We start from the raw sequence: 26,905 nt of genomic DNA on the forward strand, positions 1-26,905 counted from the left end.
AGTGAAATAGGGTAAAAATCTTTCATGTTGGTAAGGTGATCAATCTTAGGAACCAGGGTGATGTAAGTGTCATTGATATCTTTAATAGAATTGGTTCCCTAAAGACCTTCTTGACCAAGTTAATAATGCCAGCTTTCAGATTGTCCCAGTAAGTATGGATGAATCCAGCATTAATACCATCAGGACTAGGAGCCTTGAAAACACCAATATCAAAGGCAACATTCTTGATTTCTTCTTCGATCACTTCCTGGTAAAGGGATTGCAATTAAGTGGAGATAGTGGTGGAAAGCCTCTTTCAATAATAAGCTTAGGTCTTACCTTAGTATCTTCCTTAAAGAGTCCCTCAAAGAAGGAGACAGCCATATTCTTAAGGATATTTTGGTCCTCAATCCAAATATCATCATCTGCTTTAAGAGAAACAATTTGGTTTCTTTTCTTTCTGATAATAGAAGTAGTATAGAAGAATTTTGATTTCGATCTCCCTATTTTAACTGCTTACACCTAGACTTTTGGAACCCAATAAGCTCCTCTTGTAAGAGAACTTTGTTATAGTCTTCCTAAAGAGATTTTTCCAATTTCTTGAGGAAGCAATTGTCTCTGTGGTTCCTATTTTTGTCAATTCCTTTTAACCTTCATAAAATTCTTTTCTTTTTGGAAGAAATACTGCCAATCTTCTCCTTGTTCCATTTAGTGGTAGAGTTGGAAAATTTAATAGCACCATCCTTCTAGTCAGTATTAATCCAAGATTCTTTCATTAACGATTGGAACGAATCTTTAACCATCTAAGCAACATGGCACCGAAAAGCTTAGGTTGGTTGTCATGGTAAGTCTCCTTGAACAATTGAATTCTTATTGGATGGTGGCCATAGCCATATTTAAGAAGGTGGAAAGAATTAGCTTTGATGAAATTTAAGTCTCCATTTCATGTTGCGGAAGGCTCAATCAAGTTACTCTTTAACATTTTCTTTTTTCCAAGTAAATCTATCGCCACAGTAGTTAAGTTCAAGAAGATTGGAAGAATTAATGCAATTCCTAAACTACTTCATAGACCTCCAGTTAAAGCTAGCCTTACTAATCTTGTCATCACAGGAAAGATAAGAGTTGAAATCACTCACTATGACCCAAGGATTACAAATATTCTGAGTAAGAGAAGTAATAGAATCCCAGAGCAGGTCACGTTAAAGGGGCTTGGGATCGCCATAAGCACAAGAAAGTAAGTAAGTGCAATTTTTGGTTAAGTCTTTAACTCTATAGTGCAAAAGCTGAACATTAGAATATATATAATCAATGTTGATAGAATCATTATTCCACAATAACCATATACCAACTACACACCTAGTAGCTTTAACATGAATCCAATCAGAAAAACTCAATTTTTGAACAATATTATCGGCCCTAGAACCAATAGCTCTAGTTTCAAGCAAAATAAGAATTTGAGTATTATAAGAATTAGTGATTTCTTTGATACATCTAGGAAAATCTTAGCACAAGGCCCTCGACAATTCTATCAAATTAAATCCATAAGAAAAATAAAAGGAGTAGATAAACTAGGAAGAAGATTAATCTTCTTGAATTTCCAAAGGTCCTTCAATTTGGTCATTACTAAATTCATCATCCTTTAAATCATTATTCTGAATTGGTTAACTAAAGTCTTCATCCAGGAGATCATCATAGAGAATGTCATCTTCCTCATTGAATTGAATGAGTTCATTTTGATTGTTTTCTAGAGTAATGGAGTTATTATGTATGTTTGTCGTAGCGATCTCATCAAATTGAGTTTTAGGGACAATGCTGTGATTAATATTTTGGTCAGGAGCCTTTGTAAGGTCAACTCAAGAATCAGAAGGAGATTGAGAATTTTGTTGACTAGAGGCTTCCTCGACAATATTAGAAGCTTGCCATATTTTTGGATTAGGGGAGAATGATGTGATTTTCCTAGAAATTTCTCCAGTGCAAGTTAGACTATTTTTCTCACATAAGGGCTTAAGACAAGAGCCCAAATCTCTTTTATTTCCTTTTATCACATTGTGGATTTTTTTACTGGGCTTATGTTCATCATTATTGGGCTAAATCACATTTGTTATCATTTTTTTTCAGATTTACCATTTTTGGACCTTCCTATGTGAAGCCTGGTCCATTACTCGTTGCATTAGAGTTGTTGCCTTCCTCATTTCTAACCTTAATCCTTGCATTTTCGTTAGTTTCCTCTTGCTCCTTAGACCTAGCTCTTTTCATACCTGTCACTTCCTTCTTTCTCCAAACCTTTTTGACAGACTTCGTATTAAAGACCCTAAGTGGAATGTTGGTGATGTTTACTCTCTGATTTGCACCATCTAGGTCACGATCAAGGTCAGCAAGAATGTCAAATCTCATCCTCGAATTAAAGCCCTGTTCACGATTCTTATGTTGAGCCCGAAGATCTGGTGGGTATCTCAAAAATCGAGTACTTTTTGGATGTTTGTACTTCATCCCTTCACTATATTCTTCCTTCAACAAATAAGGTTGTATTTTGATGAGTCTTGTGTTAGTTGATTCTGGTTATCTTCGTTTGCTTTCTTCAAACTTTGTTAGTTACTGTTGCTCTGATGTAGCTTCTCTTTGTTCTCATTTTTGCTCTTAAGATTGTAAGGGCAATTATTTTTGTTATGCCCATAACAACTACATCTAAAACAAATTAGATTCAAGCTTTTATATTCTACATTATAGAGTTCATTTTTTATCAGAAGCCTTAGTACCAATTTTTTTTGGAGATCAACTTCAATACTAATCCTCACAAATTTTTCCCTTTTTGTTTTTCCTTGTTCATCCTTTGAGTTAGATTCTGATAGAGAATTGGAGTTAACCTTCAGCATTTTTCTAATACAATTTTCCAATATCTAGAGTATCTCCTTGTCATAGCATTATATTGGGATATTAGTAAGTTTAATCCATAAGGCAATTTTGCCTAATATGTTAGAATTTGGATTGAAATTAGGAGACTAGCGCACAAGTATATAATAGTCAAAGATAGTCCAGGGACCACCATTAAGTATTCTATCATAAGCAGATTGATCCTTGGTTTTGATAATGTAATAGCTATTGACTAGATCAATTAATTCAAAATCTTTTAATAGCCACATCTTAGCTAACCTAGGCTTTAAGAGATTTAGGATTGAGATGTAACCCTAGAGTGTTAATGACTATAGCATCCATCTAAGGTAGGTAGATTTTTTTCCATTCTTCATTAGTAATATAGAGAGCTGGGTATTGGTCCATAAGCTTTTTTGTTCTTTCAGACGGTGACTAATCCCAATCTAATTCTTAAGCAAGAGCTTCATTTTTATGGCTAGTGTCCCTATCAGTGCTAATCCTAAAACATCCATTGTAACCAATTAGAGAGTCTTTGTAAGAGATGGGAGTTTTTGTACCTTGGAAGGATGTTATTTTTCTAACATGTATATTAGTTGTAGCTCTATCGCTATTTTGGATTCCCATTGGCCAATCATTATGATTCTATAACATCTTAAATCTGTTATATTGAACCTGGGATTTTGATTATTGTTGCGTACTTGGACCCTTATCAATCATCCCTTCATCTAGCTTGGAATTTTTTCTAAGTAGTAAATCAGTTTCTTCTTAGATGCAGGCAGATTCATGTCCTCTTCATGGGAATTGAAAGCTGAGAGAGCAAAATTGGAATCAAGTATTGGCTTTGTGATCATGGAGCAAGGCTTAGGCAGCAAAAGGCTAAAATAGGGAGTCAAGAGAGAAGATGAACCTTCTCTCCAGGAAACTAGAGAGAAGGTAGAGCTTCTCACTCTAGAATTTTTATACGGTGGATGGACTATATTTAGTGCATTGGATTGTCTCTAGTTTAGACTCTTCCACTTTATCTTTCATTTCATGCCTTGCCCCCACTTCCATCTTTAACTCTCACGTGTTACTCTTCCCTTTATTTAATATTTAATGTTATAAAACACACACACACACACACACAAAATATACACATGTAAGTATGCAAATAATAAAATACTTTCCTCTTCCCAGTTTATAAAATGATTTTGGAAGTAGTGTCCTAGTCCACTCATACTTCAATGTAGCCTTTTTCTAAGGCTGCTTAATGGTGCAATAATTATATTAGTCTTCTAAAAACATCAATAATTTTAATTTACTTAAATTTACTAATTCACCCTTCTAAATACTTGAAAGTACTAGCCTTGAAACTTAAGATGTTACATTGGACGAGTTTGTTTTCTATGAATTCTAATGATTAATATTAGATTATATTAGTTTTGGATATTAGATAATATATTTCCTTTTTAATATTTTAATAATTTCATATTTTCATGTTTATTTTCTTTTTCTTACTCATTCACTCTCTACCTTGTAGTTTCATTCGTTTATCATCATGTCTTTTCATTTTTTATGGGGAGATGGACTAACCAAGTGCCTCATTAAACTCATGCTTTAATACAAAATTGAGCACATGGATATTTCTATTTTGTAAAACCTCAGAATGAGTTTAGAGATCAATGGGCACATGCCCTAATAATATATTCAACACTGATGAATACACTTGGGAGAGGATTCAATAAAGAATTTCATTTTTAAATTATGTTCTTTATTCATCAACAGTAAGTTTTTTTATTTTTTAATAATCTTAATATTTATCATTTTAACATTTATAATTAATTTTCATTTTGTAATTTATACATCGATACAGTTTTAAGAATGCTATTGGTGTTGGGGAAGATGGCGAGCTGCATAGATGGTTTGTAAATACTTTACGTACAATATTTCTTAACAAGCAGTAATAGCAAGGAGCTCTTATGGTACAACAACCACAACAAGAAATGCAATATCCAACATTGGAACAATTCATTACTTTTTTAATTGAAATGCGTAACAATAGAGAGATTAATAATGATAAATTTCAATTAGCTCAACACATTCTCAGCCATACAAATTTTTGTTATTTTAGAGGGTTGTTATACAACAATAATTATGATCATGCTAATCCTCTTTTGCATAGGGGAGTGCTTTGTCATATAGTAAATGCATGTAATAATATTATAGAATAACAGAGAAGAATTGAGAGAAGGATGAGAAGAAGGAGGAGATGATGATGATGATAATATGTTTTAGTAGGAAAATAGTATATCTATGTTACTTAATTACAAAGCTATATGCATTTTGTGACTCAGTTGAATTTGTGTCTTGTTCACAAAATCATTTCATGTATTAATTAATTCTTCCTCCTTCTCGTGATTTAAAACACAAAGCAACTTTTCAAGTCATTAACAAAAGAATTAGATCCCACAAGCATGTGATTGAGTTGAATTTGTGTATTTTGGTACACATGCCAAGCATAGATTTGGCATATATGTGATACTTGATTACAGTGCTGCCACATTAAGATTTCAATTCACCCTCACTTGATAACAACTTTGCTAAAATATTGAATCTAGTAAATGGTAATTTTGGATTGACAATTTTGTCTAAATGCTAGAGTAGAGTCTTTGGTCAAAAAGAAATGAGTGATAGTGATTGACTAAAGAAAAAACTTAAGAAACATACTAATAAAGAGAAAAGGAATGGGGGTGGGCACTACTCCTACTATAACGTGCCTCCTGTTTATGGTGTATCAGATTGGTACCACTACTATAAAAAAGGGAATATTGGATGGCTATTTTTGCCTATATTGGATGGTTATGAACCATCTAATATAGGATCGTCATATATTGATAAAACAAATATTGGATGGTTATTAAAATCGTCCAATATTATAATATTAGATGGTTCAAAGACCCATCCAATATAGTGTCAAAATAGGTGGTACAGGTAAAGAATATATTTGATAATTATTTTTAAGAACCGTCCAATATATGGACATATTGGACGGTTCTGGTGTAACATCTCAAAAATTAACCTAAGGTTAATTAAGTTAATTTAGAGCAAATGAGTAATTTTGGAGGAATATTTAGATATAAATAATTTTAGTTAGAAGATTATTATTGGATTTAATTTAGATTAACATCCTAAGCTATGATCTTATAGTAAATAGAAATAGTAATGATAATATTTAAAAAAAAGGGAAGAAGAAGGAAAAGGAACATAAAATAAATTGAAAATTGAAGAGGGGGCAGAGAAGTAATTTTTGCTTTGGGTGTTGAGGTGTAAATAATGCAAAAAAAAAAGAGAAAAGGTGGAGGCGGAAGAAGTCATTCACGTGTGTGCATTGAAGAAGACAAAAGAAATAGACCATGGTCTTTAAGTAGGATAAAAAATAAACTTGAGTTTACAAAACTGCCCCCTCACTAAACATTGAAAGGTAACAGGAAAGAAGCTCATCTCGTGTGCTCTATTTTCTTGTTTTTCGGTGGGAAAAATACTGATGGAGTGTGCTGTCGTGCGTTGAAAATGTTAGGGAAAAATTAGTGGAGCATAATCGTCTTCTAATAGGTAATTGTATGCATTGCTTCTTTTACATTTTGTCCTCTGCCATGCATGGAAGAGAAGTCCACATCTTCTTCTTCCATTTCTCTTCCATTGCTCTATTTTCTTTTTTTACACATATCCTCTGTCATGCACGCACAAAAAAAAAGTTTTAATCTTTGCAAATGTTGTCTTGCACCATTTCTCTTTGTTTTATACTTAGGAAAAAAAGTAGTCTTCTTAATGATTACTAGACTTTATATATAGACATGCGGAAGAAATAATTTCTGAGAACGACACAGTTGAAAAAGTTGAGGAGTAAAAAACAAGGAAAATGTAACATGGATGCTAAATTTTTGTGATCTGTGTTGAAAAGTGCGTGAATGTTGAAAAATGTAATATGGATGCTGAATTTATGTAGTCAAGGTTGGGATTATGGAATGGACAGTTGTGAAGTACTAAATTTGTATGTTACTTGTAATTGTTCCTGGTTTATTTCCCATATGGCAAGTACTTCAGCAAAAGAAGTATTTTGTTATCTTCATGTTGATGGACATTTTGTAAAAGATTTACAAGGGAAGATGACCTATGAAGATGGGAGATTAATTTCTAAATTGATTAGAGAAGGCATAAATCATGAAGAGCTATTGAGGATGGTGTCATCGGTGACAGGAGTTGAAATTGGTGCAGCTGACTTGAAATTTACAGTGAAGTTTAGTGAAAACACATACATAGATTTGTTAGATGATGAGGGAGTACAACATTTGATAAAGTATAATGATGAGTCAGCACATGTGTATGTTGAGACAAATGATAATGAAATAAATGGAGTAATAGATAACTCGATGGAGTAAATTGTTATTCTTATTTATTTGTGTGTTTAATTAGTTTAGTGACCATTTATATTGACCTGTAAGTAATTGTAAATGTAGGATGGAGAATTTGTTAACATGGTCACTGCCAGGATCTCCCTGTAGGTAAGAGCTTGAAAGTGTATCACCCTCTTTGCCATGTTCAACACAAAATGCTCTTGTACTACTGCCTGAGGTTAATTCGGTAAAATGGAAGGATTTATTTATGGGTGTTGGCCAGACATTCGATGATGCAATTGTATTTAGAAAAGCACTATATAAATACAGCCTTGCTCATAGGTTTGGTTACATATTTGTGAGAAATAGCCCTAAGAAGATGATTATCAAATGCAATATTGATGGTTGTAAATGGAAGATATCAGCTTATGCTCTTGGGAAGACAACCTCTATATTGTGTGTGAAAAAATTCCACAATGAACACATGTACTCTACTCAAGACAACCTCCTATTAAAGCAAAAGGCTAACTCAAGATTGACATCATCAATCATCATTGATGCTGTGAGGGGGAATATGGAGAAAACTTCAAATGAGATTAGACAAGACCTCTACAAAGAGTATGGGTTAAATCTCACATATCAGCAAGCTTTGAGGGGAAAAGATAGAGCATTGGAGGAAATACATGGGCTTCCACAACAGTCATACATGTTGATTCTATGGCTTTATGAGAAATTAAAGGAGACGGACCCATGCACAGTTGCAAAGTGGGTTGCCTCGACAAATTATAGATTTGATAGATTTTTTATTGCATATGGATGTTGCATCAAAGGGTTTCTCCAAGGTGCTCGTCCAATTTTGTTTATCGATGGAAGTTATTTAAGCGATCCATATAAGGGGACTTTGCTAGCAGCTTCTGCAATTGATGCAAATAATGACTTATTTCCTTTGGCTTATACAATAGTGGGTAGAGAAACATATGATAATTGGGCTTAGTTTCTTGAAAATATGAGAGAGATCACACACCAAGTTCAATTGACCATAGTGTCAAACAGGCATAATGCTATTGTTGGTGTAGTGCATGCAATATTTGAGGGTTCTTGACTGTCATTCTCCATATTTTTAAAACACCTCTTTGCCATATTTCATCTATTTCTCTTCCTTCTTTCTTTATCTACCTCTGGTGCGAACAGAGAGCAAGCGAGAGAACACGAGCGACGCTGTGGCTAGAAGAGCTCGTTTAGAAGGTGAAGCTCCATAATAGGATATTTCAGATGAGATTTTAAATATTCTAAGACTAGGTAAGTGTTCTAAATATTTTCTTAGTCATTTTTTTCCTAAGACTGTAGATTCTGAGATTTTGAAAAATCTAGGGTTTGAAAGAGGGATGAATTTTTTGATGAGAAAATCTGGTTGTTAAGGTTGTTAGTAGTGTAATAAATATTCTAGAGTATTATTTTGTTGATAGAATTGAAATTTGAGGCATTTGAGTTTATCCATAGATCCCTATGGGTAGATTTTTGGTTAAATTCAAAAATATAAATTGATTTGTTGATATTTAGATGATTATTTGAGATGAGAAATAAATTATTATGGCTATAGAATAATGATTCTAGGCTTGAAATCAAGTTTTCAAATTTTGGGTATTTTTATGTGCAAATTTTAGAATAAAAAGGGAAATTTTAATATTATAAAATTATTTGAATGAAATTATTGTGAAGGTGACTATTGAGCCAAGTAGATAGGTTCAAATACATAAAATTAAATTTTAAAACTTAAGAGGCTAAGACTAAGGTCTTAAAAAATGAAATAAAATAAAATAAATACTTAGGTATTAGAGTATAAGTGAAAATTGTGTTAATAATATTATTGACACATTGGGATATGATCAATTATAGATTAATTTTTTTTTAACACCATTCAAGCTTTGCAAAGCTTTAGAAGTGTTATAACTTAAGGGGTAACCTTTGACCTCTCAAAGGTTGAGGTAACCAGAGAAAATCAATTTTATGCATTTGTATGTTACTTAATTAATTATGTTGGTGAAATAAAAGAATATATATATATATATATGTCTGACTTTTGAAATGGTTGTTTGTAATGCATGTGGCTTTATTGAGAATCTATGACTTGTGACCAAGTTAATTATGACTTGGTGTGAGTAATGAGATTGATGGTTGATGATTATGTGTACACTCTTGGTTATAAGTTGTGGATTATGCACAGTGATGAATTGTATGAGCATGTTGAGTTTTATATGATGCTAATGTAGTTTTATGTGATAATATAAAAATTGATGCAAGAGGCATGATTGAAAAATGATGATTCTTGATGTTTGTTGAGCAAGAAAGTTGATGAGCATGTGGGATAATTGTGAATTATATATGAGCTTTTGAAATGCATTTTCTCATGAGCATATCATGTGGCGGGAGTTCGCCTTAGTAAAGGAGTTAGCGGTTATGTAAAATCCATATAGTACTTGGCTATTAACCAATAATCCTAGGGGTTATAGTCACTACTTATCTTGTAAGGTATTGTAGCATTGTTCCTATTAAGGGACTTGACCCGACTGGCCTACTTGGAGTTTTGGGTAGAGCTAGTTTTGGGTATGACACCCCATAATGTGTGATTTGGGGGAAACCATGTTCATAAGTGAGTAAAGTAACCCTGGCCCGATAGCCCCTCATGATATGATTAAGGCCTTGGGTAGTCTCACCACATGGACGATCCTTTTCAGTTGTTGGCCCACAAATTTCATGTTAGAGGAAATAAGGGAGGATATAAGGAAGAGATTGATCATGCATATTATTATTATCATGCCATTTGAGTGATTGATGGTTATGTTGAGAATATGATTATAATTGTAGAAATGAGAACATGTAGTAATTATGCGAATAATGTATATGTGGCTATTTGTGCAAATTTTGTACTTGACTTTATTCTTGAAATTATTCACATGAGTTAAATGTTAATGTGATTAACATGTTATTAATGTGATTGTTTGAATGGTCACCTTGATAAAATTATTGGCCACTTGCATTTATGATTAATTATCATGCATTATCATGCATTTGTATAACTTAGATGTACCTTGGTTACTGAGTGGTTGTACTCACCCCTCTCTTTTAACATATTACAGGAGCTAGCTCATCTCAGAAGAATAGAGGAAAGGAGCATTAGGCCAAGTGATAGTAATCATTTATGTACGCCTTTCTCTTTTTATTTTAATATGTGTATTTGTTTATGATATTGCCAACTAGGATAATATATTCTTGATCCACTTGCATTATGGGTTTTGTATTGGGGGAAATGTATTTTGGGCCCTGGGGAATGTGGATTGATGCTTGTGCTATATTAACAGGCCAAAATATTTGTGCAAATAGAAATAGTTAATATTGCCTAATTTGAGAACTTAAATGTTATTATGGTCTCCCCTTGTGTTTTTTTTGTTCAAGGGTGAGCAGTTGATATTAATGATATGTGAATGAAAAGAAAAATTCATGTATATACTAGGCTATTGATTAATAGATGATATATAGAGTATGATGATTAGGTAATAGTCATTGTGATAAATGTAATTGAGACCTTGGCTCCTCGCTGCCAGTTATGGAAGGGTTTGAGTGGCCAAGTGTTATGTCATAAATATGTATATATGTATTGTGGAGTAAGGCATAGAGAGAAAATAAAGGGGGAAGCTCTTCTCCCATGTTGATGTGTTTCCTTTATCATGCTTCAACATATGTTTAATTAAATGATACAAGTTCTTGAAATATTTTAAAGATTTGGGATCCCTTTATATTGAATCGTTTGTGAAAATACATGTTAAGAATTTGTTTAGGTTAATCTCTTATAGGATAATCCTTTTGGATTAGTCCTTGATTTACTATAGTTAGTCTGACAATTAAGTCCTAATTTAGGACACCCTTTACAAATTGGTATCAGGTTCTCGAGTTCCAAGAATTGGACTGTGGTTGGTGTGTGACTTGTTATATGATTGTGTACTTATGTTATACTTGCATTTGCATATAGAATTGGCAATTATCATTATACACATATTCTTTTCCTCTGTGAGCTAGCACTAACTATTCTTTTCATTTGTGGTATTACTTCCATCCTCAGGAGGGAGAATATGGTGCTAACTAGGAACATAGCTGCTAATAATTCAGCAATTCTGCCAAGACTAGAGGATCAAGTGGTGGTGGAAGATGAAACAGTATTGGCTCAAGTCTAACAAGGATAGGTAGTGCCAAAGTTACTAAACCTGACTGAGGAAGTTCAAGTCTTGACTCAAGCAAGACCTTCTACACAAGCTCCAGTTCAAGCTATTCCTGCAACTGGTAATAACAATGATGTAGCCCCTCCTTACTTCAATATTGATAGACATCCAGAAGAGGATGGATGTTTATGACTAAGTTATATTAGGGAAGGCTGCCGAGGGAAATAGCAAAGTCATTGTGAAAGCTGCTGGTAACCTCAAGGAGAAGTAAGGGGAAGTGAATTTAGAAGTCAATAATCAACAAGAGGAAGAGTCCTTTAGGGATTGTGAACAGAGTGATGAAAGCAACTCTGTGAGGTAAAGGAAAAGGAAAAATAAAGGCAAAGAGAAAGTGGAAGAGGTTACCATTGACCATGCATTCAAGAGGTTTGCAAGATTGAACTTGCCATCATTTGAGGGTTTTATGGTAGACCGAGCTGGCGAGAAATGGATTGATGAATTAGAGTCCATTTTCTCTATGATGACCTATACTACTAAACAACGCGTCCGATTGGCTACTTTCAAGCTTAAAGATGCAGCAAAACAATGGTGGGAAAGTGTTAAGCCTATTGATGGATCTGAATTGACTTGGGAGCAATTTAAGAAGAGGTTCTTTGCCTACTACTTCTCGCCAACTGTAAGGGAAGCAAAAGAAGTTGAGTTCCACAACTTGAGATAAGGCAATATGGATGTTAAGTAGTTCATAGCTAAATTCAATGAGCTCTCTAAATATTCCTTGTACTTGAAGAGTAATGCTGATGAAGAATGGAAGTGTGAGCAATTCCTTGATAAGATAAGGCTTGAGTATAGCAGGCAACTAGCGGCTCATGATATTGATTCATTTAAAGTCATGTGTAACAAGTTCAGGGCTGTTGCTAGAAGAAGCCAGATGAATGATGGTAATCGACGAGATGGCCAAGGCCGATATTCCTCTTTTATGGGCCCTACTTGGGGTATGAGCAAGAAGTCAACTTATAGCTCGGGATTCTCTAAGGGTTACAGTGGAGGTGGAGAAAGCAGTAAGAAGAATTTCTCTAAGGGATTACAATATAAAGGATCCCAATCCAAGAGCTTCCATTCTAAGAGCTTCAGAGGTCGGAGCCAAGCTTCAAGGCAAGACTCAACTCCATCTATCATGGGACCACTAGTGGTGCGATCGCATTGTGATAAGTGTGGAAGATTTCACGTCGGAGACTGTTGGGCATGCTACAAGTGTAACAAGATGGGTCATATCGCCCGTAATTGCCTAAAGGCTGTGACTGATGGGAGATCTGTTGTTCCTGCTCATGTCTTCGCGATGTCTAAAGAGGAAGCAGAAGCTTCTCTAAAATTGATCAAAGGTATGATTGTCCTTAATGATAAATAAGTAGAAGCATTATTTGATTCAGGTGCTACGTATTCTTTCATTGTATTAGATTGTATGACTAGACTTAAAATGTTTGCATGTGAAATGGATGTTGTTATTAATGTTTCTACACCGATTGGAGCCTCTGCCAGGATCAGTCGTGTGTGCTTTAATGTTAATTTGAAGTGTAGTGATAGGGTTACAATCATTGACTTAATTTGTTTGCCTTTGTCGAGCATTGATGTGATTGTGGGAATGGACTGGCTGTCAGCTAATGGAGCGACTTTATACTATAACAAGAAGACAGTCCTATTACCAGTGGATACTACTACTTTTGCAGTCCTTGAAAAGACTGTGTATACCATTATGGTGGACACAGAAATGCCTAAGTTCTTGTTTGCTACGGAAGTCAAGAAGTCAGATCAAGAAGGATGCCAAATGTTCATGGTGTTTTGTTTAATGCAAGGAGACAAAGAACAAAAGATTGATTAGATAAAAGTAGTGAAAGAACTTCTAGAGGTTTTTATAGAAGATGTGAATGGTTTGCCACCAGAGAGAGAAGTCGAATTCTCAATTGATTTAACTCCAGGTATCAAGCCAATCTCAAAGGCTCTGTATTAAATGGCCCCTGTAAAATTATAAGAGTTAAAGAAGCAACTAGAAGACTTGTTAGCTAAGGGCTTTATAAGACCGAGTGTATCACCATAGAGATCATCAGTTCTCTTTGTGAAAAAGAAAGATGAGAGAATGCGGTTATGTATCGACTACCGCCAGCTTAACAAGGTGACAATAAAAAACAAATATTTGTTGCCACGAATTGATGATTTGTTAGATCAGTTGGCTGGAGCGGTGGTATTCTCAAAAATTGACTTGAGGTCTGGGTATCATCAGTTGAGGGTAAAGGTAGAGGATGTACCTAAGATGGCTTTCAGAACAAGATATGGGCACTATGAATTCCTAGTTATACCATTTGGGCTAACAAATGCACTGGCGATATTCATGGACTATATGAATAGAATCTTCAGACCCTACCTAGATAAGTTTGTTGTTGTCTTTATTGATGATATTCTTATCTACTCTAAGAGTGAAACAGAGCATGAAGAGTATTTGAGATTAGTGCTACAGATTCTGAAAGGGAGACAACTTTATGCCAAGTTGAGTAAATGTGAGTTTTGGCTGAGTGAAGTTTCTAGGGCATGTTGTTTCTGAGGAAGGTATTACAGTTGATCCTCACAGGGTTGATATGGTGTTGAAATGGGAATGACCGACCTCAGTATAAAAAATCAGAAGTTTCTTGGGGTTGGCCGGCTATTACAGGAGGTTTATTGAAGGTTTTTCTCAAATAGCATCGGCGTTGACTAAATTGACCAGGAAAGACAAACCTTTTTTGTGGACCAAAGAGTGTGAAGAGGCTTTTATCACCTTGAGAAAGAAGTTGATGACTGCACCCGTCTTAACTATCCCTGATCCTAAGCAATCATTTGATGTTTATACAAATGCATTGCTAAGGGTCTTGGATGTGTTCTTATGTAAGATGGCAAAGTTGTAGCCTACGCATCAAGACAATTGAGGCCTCACGAAATGAACTACCCCACTCATGATCTAGAGCTAGCAGCTGTTGTCTTCACTTTTAAGATCTGGAGACATTACCTCTATGGTGCATGATTTGAAGTGTTTAGTAATCATCAAAGTTTTAAATATTTGGTAGACCAGAAGGAGCTAAATATAAGGCAAAGAAGATGGATGGAATTCCTAAAAGACTATGAGTTTGAACTGAAGTACCATCCGGGGAAGGCCAATATAGTGGCCAATGCCTTGAGTAGGAAGACCGTGCATGTAACTTGTATGATGATTCATGAACAGAAGTTATTGGATGATTTCTCTAGTTTTCCACAAAATATCCTAGATTATGCTATGTTCAATTTGAATACAATGGTGCTTACAATTGAATTTTGGGATAAGTTGCGATCAGCTCAGTTTGAAGATCCATACTTGTTAGAAGTTCGAAAGAACTTAGACGAGAAGATGACTGGCACAGATTTCACTTTTGATGATAATGGTCTTATAGTCTACAACAGGAGGGTTTGTGTTCCTGATGTGAAAGAGTTAAAGGACACAATTCTTGCCGAAGCTCATAAAAGCAAATTCACCATCCACCCTGAAGCAACCAAGATGTATCAAGACATGAAGCAGTACTGGTGGTGGCATAGTCTGAAACATGATGTGACAGATTATGTGAGCAAGTGTCTAACTTGTCAGAGGGTGAAAATAGAGCATCAGAGGCTTGGCGGTTTATTACAACCATTAGAAATTCCAACCTGGAAGTGGGAAAGCATTTTTATGGACTTTATTATGGGTTTGCCTAGAACACAAGCAGGGTAAGATGCAATATGGGTCATTGTTGATAGATTCATGAAGTCAGCCCATTTTCTACCTATCAGAGAAGGTTATACCATGGATAAGTTCGCGGAACTGTATATCCAAGAGATTATGCGATTACATGGAGTGCCTAAGGATGTGGTTTCAGATTGTGATCCAAGGTTCACCTCAAACTTTTGGAAGGCGATGAATGATGCTATGGGTACTCAATTGAAGTTCAATACGGCATATCATCCACAGACCGATAGTCAAACTGAAAGGACGAATCAAACACTTGAAGATATGTTGCATGCATGTGCACTTGAGTGGACAGGAAGTTAGGACAAGCATCTACCATTAATGGAATTTGCCTATAATAACAGTTATCATTCAAGCATTCAGATGGCTCCATATGAGGCGTTATATGGTAGAAAGTATAGATCTCCACTTTGTTGGACCGAGTTGAGTAAAAGAAGCATTATAGGTCCAGACATTGTTGACCAAACCACTCAAAAGATTGAGACAATCTAACAAAAATTTTTGACTGCTCAGAGTCGACAAAAGAGCTATGCAGATAGGCGACAAAGACCTTTGACTTTTGAGGTAGGCGACCATGTGTTTTTGAAGTATCACCGACGACAGGCATTGGGAGGTCAATAAAAGTTAGGAAATTGACTCCTAGATTCATAGGTCCTTTTCAAATCCTATAAAAATTTAGGACTTTGGCCTATCAAATTGCCTTGCTACCTCATTTTTCAGGAGTTCATGATGTATTTCATGTCTCTCAATTAAAGAAATATCAACCCGATCTGTCTCATATGATAGAACCTGAAGAGGTTGAGCTAAGGGAGAACATGACCTATGGAGTAGAACCAGAAAGAATTGTGGATGTAAGGGGGAAGCTCTTCTCCCATGTTGATGTATTTTCTTTATCATGCTTCTGCATATGTTTAATTGAATGATACGAGTTCTTGAAATATTTTAAAGATTTGGAATCCCTTTATATTGAATCGTTTGTGAAAATACATGTTAAGAATTTGTTTAGGTTAATCTCTTATAGGATAATCCTTTTGGGTTAGTCCTTGATTTACTATAGTTAGTCTGATGATTAAGTCCTAATTTAGGACACCCTTTACATCTGGTCAGAACCATTCAATATACTGATACATATTGGATGGTTCTACTAAATAACCATCCAATATAATAATATATTAGACGGTTATAGTAAATAACCATCTAATATTAGACGTTTAAACCTAGGCACAATAGAAAAGTACCATACCACCTTCTCCGGACTCTTTCTAGTATCCTTATAACGTGATGCATTACATTTAGGACACTCAGTTAATGAATCATATTCATTCCAAAATAAAGCGCAATCATTTGGGCATGCATGTATCTTCTTATAACTCATGCCCACAAATCGCAACACTTGTTTTGCATTGTATGTTCAGGTTGAAAGCTTGTTACCCTTCGGTAACATTTCATGAATAAGTGAAAGAAATTCTGTGAAGATCGTATCAGTCAACTTACCACTTGCTTTCAAGTTGAACAATCTCAGCACAGTGGTCAATTTTGAGAATTCTGTGCAATTGGTGTATAAAGGTGTCCCTGCATCATTTCCCAACCTCTCAAGTATTTTTGGATAATCCTGGAGTTCCTCTTCAACAACATTAATCATCTTTTCAACACAATCATCCTCATCTATACTTGTTTCAAAATCATATGATATGTACGTATTGCTATGCTCACGGCTTCTATCAGTTATATCCCTCGACTCACCATGCTTATGCTAACATGTATAAGTATGACTAATTCCAAACCACACTAAATGATCTTCCAACTCGTTCGCACTAACCCACTTCAAGAGGCTACATTTTATACAAGGGCACACAATGCTATTATGGTCTGCCTCATGCTCTAGTGCGAATCTAATGAACTCCTTCAACCAATAGACATATTCTTTTATGACTCTATTCGTAGACATCCATTTCTTGTCTATAATCTCTCTCAATTTAACAATAATTGTTGAGAGAAATGATATTAATGACTCAATCATATTGGAAGAGTTAGTTTAATGAATATATTAATTACTAAATCAATCAATCATGAGCCATATGCTTTCACACACACATACACACATGTAATCCCTCTCTAAGATAGTTAAATTTAAGATAATACTGACAATTATATTAAATTAATTGTAAGTATTTTATCTTATGTGAAAACTTGCCAACAAGTGAATTCTTTTATTTATCAATTAAAAATAATTTATAACATTTATTTTTATAATTTCTTTAGGCATTGTATTTGATTATATATATATATAATCCAAACAACATTAGGGCCCATGTGTTTAACATTAAAAAAATTAGAAATTAGAAAAGTGATTTATTTTATAAAAAGTGATTTATTTTGTAAACATTTTAAAAAATTAGAAATTATTTTATGTTGGTTACAATCATAAAAAATCATTTTTTACTTATAATAATAAGTAAAATATATATATATATATATTAATATTAATATTAATATATAGGCCCAATTATTATAAAAATTATATATCATTAATTTATAAAAACTGATTTCATTGAAAATTTCTTCCCCTATTTAAAACAAATAATTTTTTTTCTTGTATAAAAAAATTTCCTTTTAATTTAAAAAAATTAAATAAAAGGGCCCTTAAAATGCCAAACTATTAACTTCAAACAAAAATTTGGTAGCATAATGGTATAAAATAAATTTTTTTTAAGTATTTTGCCTTTGTTCCAATCACATTATCATCGTCATCAAAAACAACAATATTACATGTTATTTAAAACTACAAATTACATATAAGTAACAATTTCAAGTAAGATAAAAGTAGTCATATACAATTTCAATCATCATGAAACTTCAGATACTACTCAATCATCAATCAAAGAATCAAATAATAAAATTTTTGCACTCAAACTAGTTGAATATTGTTTAAACAAAAAATACATAAAAAATAGGCAATAAATTTGGATAAAAATAAAAACTAAATATAACTCTCTTCTAATCATATATTATTAGTCTAACATGTATTTTCAAGTGACCCATAACTTAAACTTTATGTGGGTTCTTGCCAAAGGCTTTTTTTTCTATGAAGCATTTCATCAAATAGCTTGCGTGCGACACCAATAACACTCAAAATCAATATAATCTAATCTAACAAACCAAAAGCCTAATCAAGAATCAGTAATCCATACAACAATCAAATATAAAAACCAAGTTTGATTGTTTTGGAGAGTAAGAGATTCGGAAGAAATGAGAAGAGAAAATGCATGCACTTACGGAATGGAGGCGTGAAGAGAGACAAGAGTTGTGAGAGACGAGTCTTCGATGGCAGAGCAAGAGAAGAGAGGCGTGGGAGAGCAAAAGAGAGCTTGGAAGAGATTAATGGCCGAAATGAGAGGAGTGGAGATTGGAGGAGAGATGCCGAAATGAGATCTGGAACTGGAGGGAGAGAGGACGCTGAAAATGAAACTGAACTTGGGAGCTGATGTAAAGGCACATATTGGACAGTTAAAATATTAATTGTCCAGTATTAATTAGCTTTATTGGATGATTATTCATAATAATCATCCAATAAAGTCTAAAAAAATTATACGAAATTGAAAAATTCAAACATATATTAGACGGTTCTAAAAATAACTGTATAATATATCTCTTATATTGGACGGTTATTTATTGAACCATCCAATATTATAATTTATTGGATGGTTACAATTATAACCGTCTAATAAGGCCCGTCATATATACCTATTTATGTAGTAGTGTACAATCATTCTAAATCTCACCTTCCCTTCCCTTTTCACCCACTTACGTCACACCCAATAGTATCATCTCCTTTGAAGGAGAATCTAAGAAGAGCCCTTTCAATAAGAAAAGAAAAGAAAAGAAGACTTAGATAAGAGTTCAAACAAAAAATGTTAGGATTAAGCATATATGGAATGTTTGACAAGTAGAAAAAATGTTTTTAAAAAAGAAAAAAGAAAAATATGTCTATCTCATTTTCTTCCAAGATATATTTAAAATTTTATTCTAGAAAATATTTTTTTATTTAGAGGGGCAGATACTAATAACTTGAGATTATAAACAAGATTGAACTCACAAGCTTCCACTTACAAGAAGCTTGCATGCAATAATGTTGAAAAAAATACCTCCTTGTATATCATTATTTCACGTATATAAATACCTAGTCTTTTACCCCCTGCATCATCAACATCAAACGTATAATGTGTATATAATTATTAAAATTTTAGGGTTGAGAGTTTTCTTTTTCTCATTTTGCATTTATTTTTCCAGTTAATATGTACGTATTAATTTAGTACATGCAAATCTTTTTTAGATTAATTTAATTTATATGTAATAGACAAATTGTTATTGGGATTTATAAACATTAAATAAAATAAATTTACAACTAGGGTTATTGTTTAGAAATCATATTTTTATTTCACGTTGTATTTTTTTAAATGATATTTTAATGAGTATTGCCCAAAGTTTTGAATTTTTAAGTTACTTGATCCTATAAATGGTTTTAATGTCATCTTGTTTTAAAGTGATAATTAGTAATGCATGCTGGAAGCTTGAAACTAAAATTTCAGGTTTGGGAGAAAAGAGCTTATTTACAAAAGAATAGATAAAACAAAGTAGTAGTATGCATCCATTTAGAGGTATTTCATGGGATCGAGCATGTTTAAAATAAAAATTACACATTCAATTGTTGCCGATATATTTGATTAGAATAAGATAAGAATTTTTATATAGCTATTAGTGTTAACTAACTAGGAATAAAGCAACATGTAATGAAACTAACAATTTAATTTCATCCTATGATTGCAAATAAGTTATCAACATTTGATTCCATTCAAAAAATTAAACTATGAAAAAAAATTCAATGAATCTTAGAGATACAAGATTATGATTAAACTTCAAGTGTGAGTGCAACCATCAAACACCTACAATCATGGCAAATTCAAAACTACTGCACATAGAATAATATATTCCCCAGTTGAATCTACAATCAGTCAAAGAAGTGATTTGCATTAAGATAATGGTGCTCTAATAAATTCCAATTTCACTACTTATTCCATAGGTATAAGGCACTTTGAATGCAAGTATGCTTTTGCTGCAAGAAACATTTTAAAGATCCAACTCTATCACAAGACCTATTTGGATGGATAGTCATGCAATAACTACATAAGAATTTTTTAATATAAAATTTTTTAATAGTCAGCAATATCACAATCAATAAGTCATAATCAACATAAGGAATTTATATCAATATAACAAACCATGACATGCTTCAATGCCAAGGGAAAAAATAATAACATGGAGGCCTAACAAGATGGGCGATACTACCCTAAAGTTTATGCACAATAAACCACACATAAGGCTTTAAGCATGTGTATTTAATTATGCACAAACATGCATAATTTAAACAAAGGGAATGCACATATAGATTCAAGAGCAGAGGGAGAAAAGCATTTAATATCCAGCTTATAAGGAGGAAGAGAAACAAAAAGATACATAAAAATTTAAGTCTTTTAAACTGTAAAAAAACAAAAGAAAAGGAGAAGAGCCATCAAATATTTAATCCAATTGTTAGTGGAGTTGAACTCATTGCTTGAAAGTACAAATATTTGCATAGAGTGAGTGTCTTTTTGAAATCAAATAATATGAAAAAGCATTTTCCCCTTTCTTTTTTTTTTTCAAGAGTCACTGATCTATTCTATCATAGGAACTTCCAATTATGAATTCAAATTGGGGGAGTTCGATCTCTATAGAACAAATCAAGAAACACACGCAAGATTTGGCAAGAGGATATATATTTGGATAGTAGCACTAAAGAATAAATAAGCAATTTTTTATCAAAGAAACATTAGAAATTTTGAGAGTAGGCTATACAAATTAGAATAGTAGGGAAAATTATATGCATCTAGAATAAGAAAATGATTCAACCACCTCTTTTATAATGCAAAAAGTATAAGAAAGTTTATAGGCCATTGCATACATTTACATTAATGATCCTAATAATTGAGACAAAGAGAATGCAAAGACATTCGAAATCAATGGGAGAGAGGCATTTAATTAATGTTTAGTTCATGGAGATAAAGTGATAGAAAGGAATTTTTGAATATTGAGGGCCTGTTTGACAATCTATTCTGAGAATAGTTTTTATTTTCCAAAACAAAAAAAATTATTTAATAATGTGTTTTCAAAAGGTACTTTGGAGAACAAAAAAATTAAATATTGTTCTAGAGAACAATAAAATAGAAATATCTTTTAAGTATTTTAGAATTATTGTTCTGGAGAACAAGGGAGAATGAGAAAAATACCTATTATTATTTTTTTATTTTTAGAACATGTTCTACAAAATACTAATTCTCATAACAATAAAATAAAAATAGTTTCAAACAGGCCCTAAATTTTTTTAGCTGTTTAAAAAGAAAAGAAAAGAAGGACAATGACATATTAGACCATTTTCTTGCTAGCTTGAACTTATCACCTATAGTGAGAAAAAATTATATATGGTAGTAAGACAATTATAAACTCAATATAAAACCAATTAACAATATAATATACTATACATTCTTTCAGTGAGATACAAGAGAAATTTTGAATCCCACCCCTCCTAATTAAAAAAGAAAGAAAAAGAAAAGACATGTTAATTTTAAATAACTGAATAGATAAAAGAGAAAAGATAAAATAACAAAATCTATGAATAAGTTCTTGTTGATTAATGATTTGAAGTTTCATCCACTGATTCCATTAAAATGAGGACAAATTAAAAAATATTGCATTCAATAAAATTATTCCAAAAATAATGAGCCTTATGCAACTTTGGCTATTTTTTCATCTAGAAGCGCCCATCTTTATTTCAGCAAGACTTGTCTCATTTATTTAAGAACTCATTTGTTCATATCATTTTAGCATAAACAAAGCATTTACCTTGTAGGTTGTCCATTTTGCCCATCTTGGAAGGGATTCCGCCAAACAGATTGTTCACATTCAAATACAAGTCACCTTAGGGAGTTGTAATGCAAGTAAAGTCCTGTAAAATTCTTGATAGGACAATAAATGACAACAAAAGTCTTGTCAATTGGCAATTTTTCCAAGAACATTTCCCTAAAAGAAGTTATAATGAAAGTAAAGTTGTTTGATAGATAGGAGTACAATATTGGGTAAAAAGGAAATGAGCTACCTTATATTTGTGACCTGTATTAACTTCAGACCCTATAAAAGTTGCTATATTATATACCCCCATATCATCTATCATCCATTCATGAAAAACATAAGGCAGTGATTTCTCTTTCAATATCTGAACTTCTCTACCTCTACTACATACAAGAAATATGAAGTCAATACATTTCTCTTCCACTTCCCCCCTTCTAGTATAGCAACTATTCTATCATCTATTGATCTACTTACAATACAACATATTATACATTCTTTCATTGGGATGCAAGAGAAAGCCATGCCTTTATGTATAATTCAATTATCCTTTCATTCAAGCTACCATCATTTGAGCAACAGTAGTTCTTTCAAATCTTCTCCTTTATTTCCTGTTACCTTTCCCTTTTGATAGGACATAATATTTGAAAATCATGCCCTCTTCTCCCCTTCCTCTCCCTTCTAGACTCTTGAAAATGGCATATTTTGATTATTTTCACACTATGCACATAGGAAGCATCAATTACAATTTTTATGAAATGGAAGAAACAACAAGAGTGTAATGTACTATTAAAAACTTAAATGCAAGGAAAACAAACATTATAACACTAAAAAGTGATAGAAAAAGTTAGCAATTTCTCCTCTGTTTGAGTTCATTAAAGAAATGAAGCCAATGCAACTGAACTTGTTTTATGTTTTTAAATATTATAAATAACTTAATAATAAAAATTCTTTTTGGACATTGGCCAATAATTGTTGTCTTGTGAATCTTGTCTCCTAGAAAGTATACCCATATACACACTTACTAAGGAAAGAAATTTAGATTACCCACACAATGTATACTGACCTAATATACTTTGCACAAAAAGGAAAAGTGGAGCTCCTACGCTGGCAAGATATGTGCATATTATGTAGGATTTGATGTTTTACATTGCCAAAAATCAAATGAACGGAAAAGGAGTTATTAGCGGCTTCTTGGAGAAGTGCTCCATCAGCTAGTAGGTGTTTATTGTCATAATATGTATGAGATATGTATTCAAATTTCATATCTCATTAATTCATTCAAATAATTTAAGTAAATCTTTCCAAGTAAGTAAAAGGGCTAAAGCAATATTTTACTCATCATTATTCATAGTTCATAACAAAAAAGCAATAAGATAAAGATGATCACATTATTTTCTTAATTTGTAAATGAAAGACATAAAAAGAAATCAAAACTATAAAACATATCTCTTATAACCTGGCTTTCTACCAATTACTTTTTTCAACATCTATGTATGACCAAAAGTTAAACATGTTCATCATCATTGTCTACTAACATATGACTCGTCCTCAAATCATGAAAGCTAAAGCCACATACTCGTGCTCTCTTATTGTCTATCTCCCACCATCCCTTTAACTATGAAACTTTTCTACTCTAAGAGAAATTACTACGATTGCTATCAGCTTTTACTTTTATGTTTCAAGGAAATTTCTTTGTCATCATTTACATGACAAAATAAATATTGCTTTTGTAGTATTGTGCAGGGTGATAAACCACAGCCATTCAAACCAATTAAAAATAAAGTTACAAACAGAGCTAGTCCTACCTATGTGACCAAATAGATGATTGTCAATCCAGCTTAGAGGAAAAGAGCAATTCCATGTTTTTTGTGTTTAAAGTTCATACACCATACAAAAAGGTCTAAAGAAATGTAATGCATAACTTAAAATAAATTTCTTTTGGAAATATATCCCAAACAAAGACATAGGAAAAACAATGTAATATCCTAAACTCTTTAATCTTGAGATTAGTTGTAAATCGAGGGTAAAGTGATAATTGGTGTAGGATTAGAGATTTGGATGATTACTTGATGGTTTGACTTGTTAGTGTGTTGTATGAACAGATATGTGTGGAAGGAGTACATTTGAGGTCAAAGCAAGTATGTGCGGTAAGAATAAATCTTACTGTGCCACGTGCCGCAACTTGTGCTATATGTGCCGTGGTGCATGGACCAGAAAATCACTTCTTAAGTCATGAAATTTCATAAATTTTAAAGGAGTGAAATTGAGAAACACATGAGAGAAGGAGAGAAGAAGGGCTGAGAAGTTAGAGCAAGCTATTTCAAGTTATTGAAAGGTGCTTTTGATTAATAACTTGTTAGGTAAGCTATGTGTAACTCTTAACTTCCATTCTATACAAATTTCTCTGAAAATGAATTATAGGGAAATTGAATCGATGGAATTTGAGGGGTTTGATTCTTTCCTAATAGTAATAAAACGGTTCTCAGAAGTTAAATTAGAGCTTTATGATTGGTTTAAAGTTGAACGGTAGAGCTTTGAACTTGTAGGCTTAATTTGGCCTTTAGAGAGAAAGAGAGAATTTAGGGCAAAAATTTGATTTGAGTGAAATGAGACTAGTTGAGGTGTAAAATGGTAATGAGGAACCTTAAATAATTCAAAAAGCATGATCTTAGGGTCGAGAGTTCACCCAAGTGGAGAGGTGGTGATAAGACCATATGGAAGATTCTCCTTAGTGCTTGATAAGGTACGGCATTAGAGATATACCTCTTTAGTGCCTTATAAGGTGTGGTGTTGGAGCAGATCTCCTTAGTACCTAATGAGGTGTGGTGTTAGAGATTTAAGACTCCTAAGTATCTATGTGATATGGTGTTAAAGTCAATGATACCTTATTGTGTGTATTAGGTGAAACCATAGTCCAATAGTGAGAAAGAACATCTTTGGCCAGGTGATTCTACCATTCTAGGTGAGCTTAAGGCCAATGAAAGTGTATATTAGTCTAAGGCAAGCCTATAGTTTCGTGTCGGGGTGATTTGAAAGTTCGGTTGGTAATGATCATGCTATTGAATGTTATATGTGAGAAAGTGGTGAAAAGTAGAGTAAAGAGGTGAAATGTGAAACATGAATTTAATTTAAGTAGAATTTGTGATATATGCTATTTTAATGAGATTTAAATGGTATATTATGCTTTACTTTCATATTGTTGCATGTGATAGTCAATAGGAGTGAGTTATTCTATTACTGAGATTTTTGTCTCACCCCCGTGGTTAAATGTTTACAAGACCAGGCGATGATCAGGGCAAGGGAAGAAAGTCTGGGTCGGCTTGAGTTGTTGAAAGTCGTGTGAACTTTGAGTTATGTAATGAACTAAACTAAGAATATTGTGTATATATGTGTAAATGAGTTGCCATAGGGTTGCATGCATGATTTGAGTAATGATTTTGTGAAATCTTAGCCAATTGTATGCATATGTGATGAAATGAATCAAAGGGCTATGATTTGAGTATTTGTGTTGAAATTGTTGTGATTGTTAGTGAATCTTAAGCAAAAGTGAGAAATTATGATAAAATGAGTAATTTGGGGCTAAGATTGAATTTATAATTGTGTTATGAATGTGAATGTATGTGATTAAGTTGATAAAAAGGCCAAGTGGACTATGTTATGCCGAGAAATGGCAAATTCTAAAAGTTTGTGAAATATGAAAATTAGCCATAGAAAGGTCAAATTTCGATATAAGCATATGATTGAGATATATTGTGGTCAATTAAGTGTATTAGGTCCTTTTAGACTTGATTCAAGGCCTTGTATGGTTTAATAAGAGAAAGCAATCGATTTGAGCACTTGGGTGTGCAAACTTTTTAGAAAAAATGATCTTTTACACCTAGGTGTTTAAATTTTGATCAGACTATCAGATCATATCTAAACCTATCTCTTTAGCTCGCTTATGAGTTAAGCTACGTGTGGGCACTTGAATCACTCTGATTGAATGTTGTATATCAAAACAGTGCATGCCAGAAGTTTATAATTTTTGCTATCAAAATGATAGTAGAAATTCAGATAGGCACACCATGGCATATGGTGACACATGTTGCATCACACAGCATATAAAATTTAGGTATATGGATCTGTGCCACATGCCGCAGCACACATACTACATGCCACGGTGCATGGCCCTATTTTCAACTTGATTTTTATGGTTTCAAGGCATGCAACGATTGAGGTGAATGTATATAGGTTATTTCCGCTGCGTATTCTTTGATGTATTATGGTTTTTGATGATTTTATGAAATAAGTCTTCGGCTGAAGCTTTTTGAACTAAATTTCTTTTATTACTGATTGTGTGTTTAAAAGGTAATTTTGTTAATCTTCTCCTATATTTAGAGGATATAGGAGGAGGTTGCAAACAGTACCTTGGTTTCTTTTGGATGGGTAGGGAACTTTAGGTTAATATTAGTTTCTTGAAAAGAGGAGCTGATTGATTGGTTCCACCATAAGCTCCTTGCTCTACTTTACTCCATAAAAAGAGTAGTACCTAATTGTAAAACATGAATAAGTGTGAATATAAGGTGGAAATAAAAGCAAAAACTATACTCACATAATAAAGCACTTGGTAAATTAAAATTTTAGTAAAAGTTTAGTTTTAGCCTTTTGTTTTCAATAGCAGCCCACCTTGTTTAAGGTTGACACTTGCTTATGAGATAGACAACCTTTTTTCCTTTCTTACAAAAGCAAATCAATCAAATGAAAGT

General features: G+C 33.1%; 2 protein-coding genes across 2 annotated transcripts; both read left to right on the forward strand.

Annotated features, from left to right (window-relative positions):
- Window positions 1-7,491: 7,491 nt before the first annotated feature.
- Window positions 7,492-8,217, forward strand: LOC129315641 (uncharacterized). The gene has a single exon (XM_054959512.1). The coding sequence runs from the start codon at window positions 7,492-7,494 to the stop codon at window positions 8,215-8,217; it is 726 nt and encodes a 241-aa protein (XP_054815487.1).
- Window positions 8,218-11,900: 3,683 nt separating this feature from the next.
- Window positions 11,901-13,313, forward strand: LOC129315642 (uncharacterized). Its single transcript, XM_054959513.1, has 3 exons — window positions 11,901-12,113; window positions 12,225-12,816; window positions 12,892-13,313. Exons 1-3 carry the CDS (start codon window positions 11,901-11,903, stop codon window positions 13,311-13,313), a joined length of 1,227 nt encoding a protein of 408 aa, XP_054815488.1.
- Window positions 13,314-26,905: the final 13,592 nt, after the last annotated feature.

Source organism: Prosopis cineraria, unplaced genomic scaffold (assembly GCF_029017545.1).
Source record: "Prosopis cineraria cultivar Desert tree isolate PC_DT_omini unplaced genomic scaffold, ASM2901754v1 PC7, whole genome shotgun sequence".
Classification (NCBI taxonomy): Eukaryota; Viridiplantae; Streptophyta; class Magnoliopsida; order Fabales; family Fabaceae; genus Prosopis; species Prosopis cineraria.